The sequence below is a fragment of the Cyclospora cayetanensis genome, unplaced genomic scaffold (assembly GCF_002999335.1).
Source record: "Cyclospora cayetanensis isolate NF1_C8 unplaced genomic scaffold, CcayRef3 CcayRef3_contig_42, whole genome shotgun sequence".
Classification (NCBI taxonomy): Eukaryota; Apicomplexa; class Conoidasida; order Eucoccidiorida; family Eimeriidae; genus Cyclospora; species Cyclospora cayetanensis.
In genome coordinates, this window is record NW_020312392.1 from 223,524 (window position 1) to 235,340 (window position 11,817).

General features: G+C 48.6%; 2 protein-coding genes across 2 annotated transcripts; both read right to left on the reverse strand.

Annotated features, from left to right (window-relative positions):
- Positions 1-308: 308 nt before the first annotated feature.
- LOC34620722 lies at positions 309-6,874 on the reverse strand. The gene is made up of 10 exons (XM_026334452.1): positions 6,671-6,874; positions 6,227-6,365; positions 5,453-5,566; positions 4,301-4,448; positions 3,730-3,887; positions 3,342-3,430; positions 2,180-2,465; positions 1,795-1,907; positions 1,538-1,694; positions 309-1,057 (listed from the first exon to the last, which is right to left on the reverse strand). Exons 1-10 carry the CDS (start codon positions 6,872-6,874, stop codon positions 309-311), a joined length of 2,157 nt encoding a protein of 718 aa, XP_026190237.1.
- Positions 6,875-8,707: 1,833 nt separating this feature from the next.
- Positions 8,708-10,153, reverse strand: LOC34620721. Its single transcript, XM_026334453.1, has one exon. It carries the CDS (start codon positions 10,151-10,153, stop codon positions 8,708-8,710), a length of 1,446 nt encoding a protein of 481 aa, XP_026190238.1.
- Positions 10,154-11,817: the final 1,664 nt, after the last annotated feature.

The following is an 11,817-nucleotide window of genomic DNA, read 5'->3' on the forward strand; positions in this document are numbered from 1 at the left end:
TTGACAGCGTATGGTCGCACTTGAGCTTCGCGTTGACATTGACAACAAAACTTGTTGTTTATGTTCACCGCGTCTCTGCTAATGTTGCGAAAAAAGAATTCCAGAGCTGAACGCAAACCGTTGAGCCGCGAATTCTGGCGCCCGAATCCCTTTAATGTCTTCTGGCTGCTACAGGTGTGAGACGTACGCAATAATGGCGAAGGCGAATGATCTGCAAGGTAATCTAAACTGCGAATCAGTGGTGGATTTCTCTTGGTGTTCTGGGAGTTCACTTAACTAGGGGTATTGATTGAGACTGCACAAGGTATTTAGACTATGCGCAAGCTTTTGGGATTAGATGCATAGCTATTTAGACCAAAGGATGCTCGAGGCACACCAGAGTCAGAGACGATAGGGTGGCCCAGGGAGAGGGCAGAAGAAGCGTATGCCGCTGCTTCCCTCGCTGCAATCGCCTCAATCGATAAACTTGTTTTTGTATCCTCAAAAGCCTCATGGCTTCCGAACACTGTTGCAACTGTCTGGGCGCATATGGTGGCCGACCTAGGTGTTCCCTCTGCAGTGCCATTCCCCGACCGATTGTCTGACGTTTTTTGCCTCAGTGGTTTTGATGAAGAAAGAGGATCCATCGAGGAACAACTACGAGAAGAACCTTCCTCCGGGTGCACCTTTGACCGCTCTGCATACGACCGGATGCCTCTGTTTGACAAACGACCGAGTTGAGTGGCAACTGACTCTGTAGTCGAGGCCCCCACAGGAGGCCAAGCAGGATCGGGCAGTTTATGGGTCTGCTTCTGGGCTCGTATAGGACAATGCGCTGAGTCAGAAAGAGTGGAATCTGGATCTTGGAAAACGACGGGTGTTTCCAAGCGCGGCCGAATGGACTGCGGCACCTCTGGCGGCAGCTCTACTGTGTCCCTGTCTGCAGCCGATTGAAGGGACTGGTAGCGATGAGTACGGCGCTGTTGCTGCTGCTTAAGCTGTCGCACTGTGCCGTGATTAAGAACTGCTGTGTGGGGCTGGAAGCAAAGCAGGTTACGCATAAATCGGTCAAAGTGACCTGAAAAGAAAAATTCTCACTGTTAACGCCCCACGCATCGGTTGCTCCAGCAGCGGGATTTGGAACCAGACCGCTGCTACCAGTAAAGACACCATGCCTAAGTGCTGCGCAATGTGTGGATCTCTCTTGCTTTTTCTTCTCGCAATGCTGGTGTACATGTGTGCTTTCTGTTGGTGCTGTTTGGTGCCTCCTCCCTTCACCGCCCCACCCGTCCCCTCCCTGTTCCCTGGCCACCCGCGACCTTGGTGTCGTATTGTCTTTTCGCAGGATACAACGCATGCGGCCTTACAGCAACTTAACTACTGCTGGCCGCCCGTTTAGCCTGAGATCAACATCTGGAGCGTGCAGTGGATGGCGTGCCCTGCTGAGGTAACTACAGGGCACTGGCCTCTGTAGTCACCTCGATGACACCGCTCTTGCCTCAGGTTCAAGGATGCCCTTCAAGGGTTAGTAGCTATGACAACGGGGTGTGCATCGTACCTTCTAATGAAAGAGCTGAGGCGTTTATGTAGTCCCTCATCCTTTTAGAGAGAAAGGGGGAGAAAGTGAGCGGCAACACAGTGTGACATGATTCTATCTCTCCTTCCCTTCCGCCAAAATTTTCTGCCGTGGTGAAGTCCCGGGTACCTTGCATTGCCTGAGAGGAAATTCATTGGGCAGACGTCTACACTTTACATCCTGGAAGCAACAGTGCGCTGCAGTGACCCAGCAGGAAATAGAGTATGCAGATTACACACGTCTCTTCGGTGCAGGCCCTCGATGCGTTGAACGCGTTCTTCCTGTTTCCCAATACGCCTCTCTAGGTGCTGCAGCAGCAGCAGCCCCGTCAGCCGCACCGCATCTAGCACGCCTGCACAGCATCGCGCCGTTAGACTGAAAAGATAGCCTTGTCAGTCAAGTGCTTGTTTTAAGCTCAGGTGGGGCACCAGAGCGTCCCACTGTTTTGTCATCCTTTTACCGCCGCAGCAATATACATAGGAATTGGAAACGATATGCAAACGCTCAATGATTTAAGCCAGCCGTTTGTACATCCCAAGTGCCTTACAAATTACACATCATCAAATGGTAATCTATCACTTGCCCTGCACTCCAAACGACATCCAATCATGGGATTTCACTCACTGAGGGGAATATGCTTAAAGAGCTCTGACTTTGTGATGGAGAAGACCTGCGTTTTGGAAGAAAAAGCGAAGACCGAAAATGGCTCTGGGCAGTCATAAAAGAGAGAACAAAAATTTACTAAGCATCCCTCCTGTAGCAACGCCAAGTCTAGTTCTTCTAGCAGCACTGTGCTGCTGCCGACGTTGTTGCCACCATGCACCGACGACAAGTTCTGAGCCCGCTGTCCGCTTGGCCCAAACAAGCCACCACAAGCACCAGCCGTTTCTGGCCTATCAGCAGTTCCACCCTGAAATGTGTGCATGCAATGAGCATGAAGCTCCAGATTTATCGCAAGTTATACATAGGGTAAGCTTCGCCCTGCGGGATCACTATGCTGCACTCAACTGTTTCGAAGAGATAAAGAGTGGTGCACTTCTAAAAACCCGAGGATGAGGTAAATGGTAGGAACTGTAGCAGGACTAGGAGTAAAGTTTTGGACATGTACTGCAAAAAGAGACGATGAGACTGAGACCAAACTCACACTTTTGTCCTTTTGCCCAGAGAGAGCACGCTCTACGGCATGCCCTGCACGCGGCATATGAAATGCATCACAAGAGAGAAAGGGGACACTGGAGAAAGAACAAGTACTCGAAGACAACTCGTGAGGAAAGGAGACGAAAGAACAAAGCGAGGCACCAGAGGCATTCGTTGATGTGCTCAGGTGAACTCCTATCTTGAAGCGGTAACTATGACGAACTATTTGGCCTGCTGATACATTAAACGATCTAGGAGCACCAGCTGCCATTAGAAGAAGTGAGCAGTACATCCAAATGAGAGAGCGATTGAGGAAGCAGACGTACTTATAGGAGTCACTGCCAGATCACCCTCTCCTATGCCCGCTGATATGGAGTGAAAGTCTCCTACATAGCGGCTGGTTGCATGTGCACATAAGAAAAAGAGAAACGGAGCCACAAAAAGCAGATAGAGAGAGAACTGTGCAAGGCTGGGACGGAATCGGCAAAGAAAGAGAAGCTGCACAGAGAAGGCGGCTATCTCTGTGGCTCAGGATGCCATTTACGGAAACACTCTGCGGCTGGAAGGCATGATTAGCTTGAGTTCAAATTTAAGAAAACTCCCTGCTATCGCAAGTCCGAACAGGAGGCTGCTAGTTAACAGCAGCCACTGCAACAGAAACTCCAGTAGCAGTCTCTGCTAGTGGTAATTGCGGGTGATTAGAGTCGCACCGCCTCCTGGTGCGAAGTACACATTCTCCTGCAGCACCTCACGACATTTTCACAGAGCTGTATAGAAAAAGAGGTTCTCTGTAGAACTGGTGCAGGTTCAACACGCACTGAGTACATCAATACATTCTACGTTCAACTCCATTCCTTTAGTGGCCCACTAAGAATAGCTTGCACCAGAATAAACACTTGCACTCGGTTTGATGCAGTATGCTCACTAAGCGTCGTCGGCCTCTGCGTGTAATGTGCATGGACAAAGGGAAGATAACGTGGCAGCCGAAGTGGGGGCTTCAAAGAAGCATGAGTAGGCAGAAGGATTCATTAACTAACCTTTAACAATGAGATAGAGGGTGTCTTCCTTGTTGCCTTCTGTGCTAAGGGCCATATCCTTTTGGATGGTTGCTTCTTTGAAGAAGTATGTCAGCTGCTCTACAACCAACTTGCGCAATTCTTTGGCCCCGGGCAGAACCTGCCTCAAAGTCTGGACCTACAGACAGAGGAACATGGCACGGGGTACAGCATGCTTGATACTGCGACTAAGGACAAGGCGGAAAGGCAAACACGGAGACACTGGACAAAAAAACATAACGAAGCAAACGAAGGCACGGAGAGAGGCAGAAAACGCAAGAAGAGAGACAGAACGAAAAACATGTCCATTGAAGAAGTCCATGCATCTCTGTATTGTTATCTTTCGTGTGACGCCCGTATTCTTTCTGCTAATTTTGTGGATCAATTCGTAAGTAGAGCACAAATTGTAGGCTGGAGATTGATGCACCGTTTATGAAAGAAAGCGACATTGGAAGTCACAAAAAACGAGATACACCCATTGCCTAAGGGAGGAATACGGACAGCAAGCGAAACAGGGCGGATGAATAGTATAAAGCATCAAATCAGTCTGCCAAAGCTTTCATTGTCCATCACCTTGTCATCAGACTTTTGCTTGAGAAAATTACCAAGACAGTGCTGAAAGGACTTTTTGTCCAAAGTCAGAAACAGGCAGTCGCTGTGGGTCAGCAAGGCCGCCGAGCGAACGTCGTTTCGAATCAAGCCTGAACCCCAAGCGATCGACCAAACACCTAAGCAACGTATACTCTAGATACACCGCTTTGTTTACAAATGGATGTTCAAACCCAGAGTAGGTGTATCTATAAAGTGAATCTATATCAACATTGCAAGTAGAAATAAGGCGAAGTTGGTATACAAAAAAGCAAACGGCCTCGTCGGTGATTCACTTCTTTAGCTATTTCCAAGCAGTCTGCACATTAGTATGAGACCGCTAGCGAGTGTGTAATAGTTGGATAGGTGCACTTGAGCCTTGCATGTTTATTCAGTATAAACAACCTAATCAGTACGATGTCAATAGAACTCTGTGCATTCGTCATCATGCTGTCTTTAGACGGTCAGCTGCTCTCCATGCAGCTCCTTCGTGATTCCCAATGTCTTGCAGGTGCTTTCCATTGTGTTGTTGCCTCTACCCATCCTATTAAGGTTAGGAGTGTGCGTAAATATACAACGAGAAGGGATGAGAAAAGGGACAAAGAATTTCTTGGATTGTACGTAAGATAATACGGCTACCTTGATTTGTCTCTCTTATGCAACAAAGCAATCAGTACAGAATGATAGTGAAATGAGGCAAACTACTGGGCCAATTGATGGCTATAGAAAATGACTCGTGCTACAAACAGATAAGCAAAAATAGCATATACATGAATATATCAGACATGGGCATACCCAGTTCCCCGAAGGAGTGGCCTTCCGCTAAATTGGCTACGCAACTGTTCTTATCCACGCGGCGATATTTGGATATCTCTCCAACAAGGTCAGATCCTGTAAAACAGCAGTAGGTATGAGGTGTGTTCGCTCTTCGTACACGGCTATCTTTTGCACCCCCGCAGTCCATAGCCAAAGCCTCCATTTCGCTCCTTCTACCTTGAACTTCTCTTTCCCTCTTCCTTTTACATATCTCAGCGTCTTTATTGGCTGTCCTTCGCACGCCTCTCTGTACCTAAGGCCCCCGGACGCCCGATTTTTGACGCCTCCTCTTTCCCCGTACCAGGTTGTGTCTTCTTGGAGTTTGGTCCCCCTTGTTCTGTCTCAGCTATAGAGTCCTTTATCTCCTCAATGTACACCCCAGCACTACCCGAAAGAATCAAATACCAATTATCAGCTGAGCAATAAAGGGAGAGGATGTAATAGGAATTAGGTAGGGAAAGTCAGCCAGGGGCAGGCTAGGCCAGGGTTTTTGAGGGCACAGCGATAGGTAGTAGGGCAAGTATGGATGTAGGGGGGGCCGGACACACAAAAGGAGAAAGAGCGCACAGTGTAACGATAGAGAATAAGCAAATGTAAAGGAAGGCACAAACGTGAGAAGATACGAACCAGCTTTACCGAGAGTCTGTAGAGCCGTTGCTAAATGTAATCCGTTAGCACAGAGCGTGGCTGGTTTTGTCACTTAAATTGCTATATCTGTGTACGTTAATCGGTACCGGTCAGGTTTACCCATAGTAGAAGATAATTATACCACGGAATCTAAACATGGCTCCATGAATCATGAATGGGACGCTCTGAGCAGCTAAAGAAAATGAGAATCAGCTAAACTTCTCATAAGTATCAATACATCGCGCGCAATGTAGCCTACAGCAGCGGCTTCAATTTTAGCAGTAGATGCGGCGGTGGCAGCAAAAGTGGAAGCAGTGCCAGGAACAGCAAAAGTTCAGCAGACAAAGCAGGAGAGGCCATAGTAGCTTCAACGCATCAAACATGACGGTGAGGGTAAGGAGACACGGCAGTAGCGGTAGCCACTGAAGGAACGCCAGTTGTTTCTTGCCTGGGTCTCCTTTGTAGAAGAGAACCCTGTCTGCTTTCATTGTGGTGTACGTCATGTGCCGACAGAGCTCCAAAGACATTTCAGCTTCCAATTCGCTGAAAAACTTGTTATCTTTAACCAGCTGAAATATACACTCTACCTATGCATAAATCGCAAACGGCAACGCCTTTAAGGCAGGCAAGGCTGCGGCATACTCTGGCTAATATATTTCCCAACTTACAGCCTACGCCCTCAAAGAAACTTAGGGGAAGCGATTCCCCAGTATATGCCCCCTAACATGATCTATAATCTACACCCTTCAAAAGGCTTGCTTGGCCCTTAGGCCTTGCAGCGTGAGCTCAGAATCCATTGAACAATAAAGGGAAAATAGTGCCTCTCTCATGGCCCCCATATCAGTTTTATTTGTTTAGCCGACACATCACGCCCTACGAGCTTGTATCCTACGTTTTCTCTGCTCCTTTCTTCAGGGGGGAGCTGGAGCAGCTCCAATGTAACCGAAAACTGCTCATCTGGTGCAAATTGCTCTAAGGGAACCTGCTCCTGTGTATTGTTGCTTTCGTCTTCTTCGCTCTCCTCATCTTCCTCTTGGCTTGCCTCTAAGCTGTAGGCGCTTGCTAGGTTTGCTTCGAGGGGGGCTGCAGATGCCATTGTAAAACCTATGAGAATCCCCTGCCCTGAATCCTGTGAAATTTTCGCCAAGCAATACTTACCTAGACAAAGATCAATTTCTTGCGATTTTTGTGAAGTATCTCTTGAAGCTCACAAAGTTTAAAAACTTAAAAAGAAAACGTCTTTTCGGAGACTTTTCGAACAATAAAGACCTGAATAATGTAGATGCTTAGCTTTCAGTGAAAAGCCTAGAGTGAGGCCCCCGGCGCACCAATATAAAAAGCAAAAAAGAAAACCGGTCCTTTTCATACTTACGGCGCAAAGTTAAGCTGAATTTGTGATAAAATAGGGTAATTAAGGCGGTTGATCATGTTTTTGCGCCTATCATTTTTCTTTGATATACAAGGGGGCCTATCGACAACCCGGTGCGGAACGAGCACCATGGTCTAGCCTGTCTCTCCCACGCTACCTTGTTTTGCTTCATATTTCTTCGTTCTTGCACCTTTGGGGTGAGGGGTTTGATCTATGTTTTATTAGCCTTATGAGACTTTCGTGCCTATGTGTCCTTCATATCACACCAACAAAGTTAATGACCAAATAGGCCACCGAAATACCCGTAGCCCCGCGGGACCCACAGGGGATGGACTCGAAAGCTGGGCTTTGAGGCTTTAGGGGTTGGTAGTTTTCTCATTGCTACGACTTCTTCACAAGTGAGTGGAAAAAAATTAACTAGAAGTGCATATTTAGCAAATGTAAAGCGTTAAATGACGTATGTTGCACACAACTTCATACCAGCAAAACTATCGACCATGTAGCTGGACATGCAGTGGTGGGGTCACATCGCAAAGAAACACCGATATGTTTACATTTGAACATTCTAACTATCCACTATCTTGGCCTCGTCGCTCCTTTGAGCTAAGGGAGAAACAAAGTTTTACACACACATTTTTCGTACACTGCTCGCTGCAACTGACTGAAATCGTTGCCGATGTCCACAAGCTACATTTTTTGTACCGGTTACAAAATAATATAATTACATGTTGTTTGCACTTAGTGCTCTATCCCCAAGTGGTGTCCTTTCTCTTTTTGTTGAGGTGCAGACAAATCACACACGCAAATAGTCACTGTCCAGCGACAAGGGCCACTTTGTTCTTCCCTTAGAACTTGCAGCAACTCTCAGGCTCAGAAAGCATGGAAGGCCGTAGATTCATAAGAGGTTTTTGGTGCGTATTTGCATGAATAAGGTAGGGAATCTCCAATGCCCATAAATATGTATCATAAGCGGCCCCCTGCCGAATGTGCCCCGATAAAAGTCTAGCCCAGTGTCCTTGGGTGTATCGGCACCTCAGCTGCTGCTGTCTCGCGAGCCGTCACTGCAACCAGTCGCTCCGCAATCGTGGGCTTCAAAGCGGAAGGAGCATTTGAGCGACGCAGGTCTGCTCATGCAAATATATAACTCAGGCTTTGGCCAGCCGCTGTGACTGTACTGCTCAAATTGATCATAGAGCCGGAACATATACGAAATCTGGTCAGTCTAACGAAGGTGTGCACCACCATTTGTTACTGCTGCTGCAGCTGGGAATGAACTAAAACGGGTGAACGAACGCTGGAGACAGCGGGTTTTGCAATTGCGTGCGACCACTATTCGAGCACCACCCACATTCTTTTCATGCTGCATTCTCCTGGCAGTGCAGCTGCAGCTGCCGCTGCTACAGGTGTTTCTGGGTCTCCGCTTTGCTCATCTTGTGCCCCATTGTCCTCACAAAAGCTGTGCATATATCCCTTGGGGTCCTCTCTATAAGAGCCACCATCGCGGCCGAGGAAACATACAGATTAACACTCGTGCTTCTGTAGCTGCTGGTGCTTTTGTGATTAATTTTGCTGCTGTAGCTGGTCTGTTTCTACGGGAAAGGGAGACGAGGCTACAGCCCTGAGGGCAAAACTAAAGATGTGATACTTTAGAGGGGGGCACGCATCAAGGCAAGACCCAAGGAATCGCCAGAACTCCGAAAATTGTATATCACTTGGGTCAGCAGCTTCTAGATACACCCCACTGCACGCACCCATAATGAAGTTGCTGCTGTTGCCGTAAAGTTGCGACGGAAATAGCCCCATTTCGTTTTTGCTGCTCCTACAGGAGTTAAGCATGCTGCAGGGCTTCCCACTCTCAGCCTCGGCAAGGACTGCAGCATAAAATCCTTGGTTCTTTGGTAGTTCCCAGGCGGCGTCGACGGCTTGAAGCACTGAGGGTAGCACCTCTGCAGTTAGCGGAACAGCCTGTTGCATAAGTAGATGCTGTTTCTGTTGTTCCTGCTCTTGCTCTGTGGAGCTGAAGTCAGTTTCCTGCTGCTGAGATTGGTGATGTTGCTGAAGAAACTGGTGCCGTGCTCTTTGCACCAGGAGCTCTACTTGAGGTTTAAGGGCCTCGAAGGCCCTCCATGCTCTTTCTTCTTTCACTGCCTTCCTAAGTAAAGAGTAAGTTGGTAGGCTTCCCAACTGCAGGTGCTCGCCCCGTAACAGTCCCCTGCTCACTGCTGCTGCAGCTGGTGTGGTCGCAGCCCTAGCGCCAACAGCGTGTTGTTCTGCAGCATAAGTATATGCTTCAGCAGCCTTCCCTTGTCTTAAAAGAAACTGTCCCAGCCACACCAAGGGGTCGAATCGACTCCTTATACCCTGGTCCAGCAGGAGGTAAGGGTCAGAGGTCTCTGGCTGCTGATGGGCGTCTGATTGGCGGCTTGGCTGTTTCTGCATCTGCGGCAGCTTCTGATGCTGCACATACTGTTGTTCGTCAGCCTGCAGCTTCCCCATAAAGGAGCAGAGAGCAGCGATGGCATCATCAAGTAACGGCAGCAAAAGCTCACACAGATAGAGTTCAAGTGCATCGTTAGGTGGTCTGGGGCCCCCGCATGCAGCTGCTTTAGCCAATGACCCCCAGCTGGGACATCCTTTGAGTGCAGTAGAAGCACCTCCACAGCCAGCAGCAACAACAGCTGTTGCATTTTCCTCGGGAGGTTGGGCTAGAGCCAGAGCGTCGAGCATAGTGGAAATCGGCACAGAGGGATCCAGGGTACCCGCAAGGCCCTCTGCTCCCGCAGCCACAAGGGCCGCTGCACTCTCCACTTCGGAGCCCGTTGAGCTCCGAAAGGCTCCATCACCTAAAAAGGAAAGCAGTTTTCCACCCCCACACCCCTCTGGGTAGTAGGCGTCTCTGCTATTTCGTATCTGGTGCAGGAAGTACTGCGTGAACGCGAGACGCTGCTGCGACGGCAGAGAGAAACCCCCAACACTTCCCGAAGCCAGCAGGCCCCACTGAGGCATTTTCGTCTTCACACTGCATTAAGAAGGACCCTGAAGACTCGAAAAACTATGAAGATTGAAGAAGAGTCAAGAAGTAGACCACTGTCTCGGGTCTTTGCCTTTTGTTTCCTTGCCTTCTCCGTGCAGTTCCTAGCTTAGCCTGTCTGTCTCTCTCTCTTGCCCCCTCAGTTTCTTTTGCCCACTATCTCAGACGCATACCTGTCTCATTTTCTTATGGTTCCCCTGACTGAGTACCCATGCCCCTCAGATCCGCTCGAGAGGAACAGCCCGTGAGGCCTCCCCCTGTGGACCCAAGAACAGCGGAACCTCTCAGCCCCGCTATGCCATCAAATTCCTGAGCTTCTAAACCATAATTTTGAGCGGGTATTACTTCAAGCCCAAGCGGTTAAAGCCTAGGCTAGCAGCAGGCGAAACTAGGACAGCTCCTGTTGTCTTTGTACATGCGAAGCACTAAGGCCACTGTGCCCCATATTCAGCCACTGTGCATTTTTTATCTGGAAAATTGGGGACGACATTTTAAGGTTTGCATGACCCCTTGCTGCTGCCCGCATCGGGGCTGCTGCTACTGACTGTTGCTGCTCTGGCACCGCACCGCTTGCTCCCTCTGCTGCTGCTCTGCAGCTGCAGCACGACAAAAGATTCCACAGAAACTGATTTTTGACAATTGATTTTCAGTTTATAGATTTCCCTCTGAAGTGCCGCAAAGCAGCGATGCACTATGAATGAGGGGAAAATTAGAAGCCAAAAGTTCGAGCATCGACCCCCAGACCTAGGGTCACATGGTTAAGACCAGCAGCACAAGCAAACGCTGCGTCAATGCTTTCTGCATTAAACGCTGGTCTCGTAAGCTGAGTGACGAAGCAGGACCGGCGGAAGTGGGAACATCGGAAAAATCTCAGTTCTTAGTGAGAGAGAAAGGCATTTTGGTACAGGAAGTAGACAGCAGATGAAAGCAGGCCGTTACCGGCAGCAAATGCAAGAGCACAATGCATCCATACTTTGAACTTCAGTTTAAGCATCAAGAGTTGCTCAAGAAGCAGAACAAAGCAATTTCAGTCTAAAACGCTCTCTTATGACTACTCTGGGGCCTATATGCTGCGTCCTAGCAATATATTCTCTACACACACGATGCATTCTACTTTAAAACTCTAGGGATCGCTATCATATCTCCTAAGCCTTCTAAACATTTCGCCGGGAGACACCGTTTACGGCAAGATGCAGTTTGGGGTCGGAGGAGACGATACCCTGCTGGAGGCGCTATGGAAAATACAAGCGGGTACTTTAGAGGACACAAGTCCAAATAATGAAATACACTTTAAACACCAATACGCTCTAAAATGTAGATGCTACCACGTGCTACAGTTGGCAGATGACAAGTATCGCCATGTTCTAAAGTTCCTTGGTCAGTTCCAATCATCAGCAACATCCATGTTGGCAGTAGCGATAGTGTCAGCAGCAGCAGATCTCAAGCATGAGCATCACCATCGTTGACAGCAGGAATGCTAGCCCTTTATTCGTGTACTCAGGGGCGTCAAGAAAGGTAGAGGGGGTAATCGGCGCAGCAGGTCGTCGGAGTTTCATGCAGTTTGCAACGCACTGTAAAAATTCGAAGCACAGTTCCATCGAGGCCACAGTTAGCCCCAGAAGACCAAGGAATTCCCATA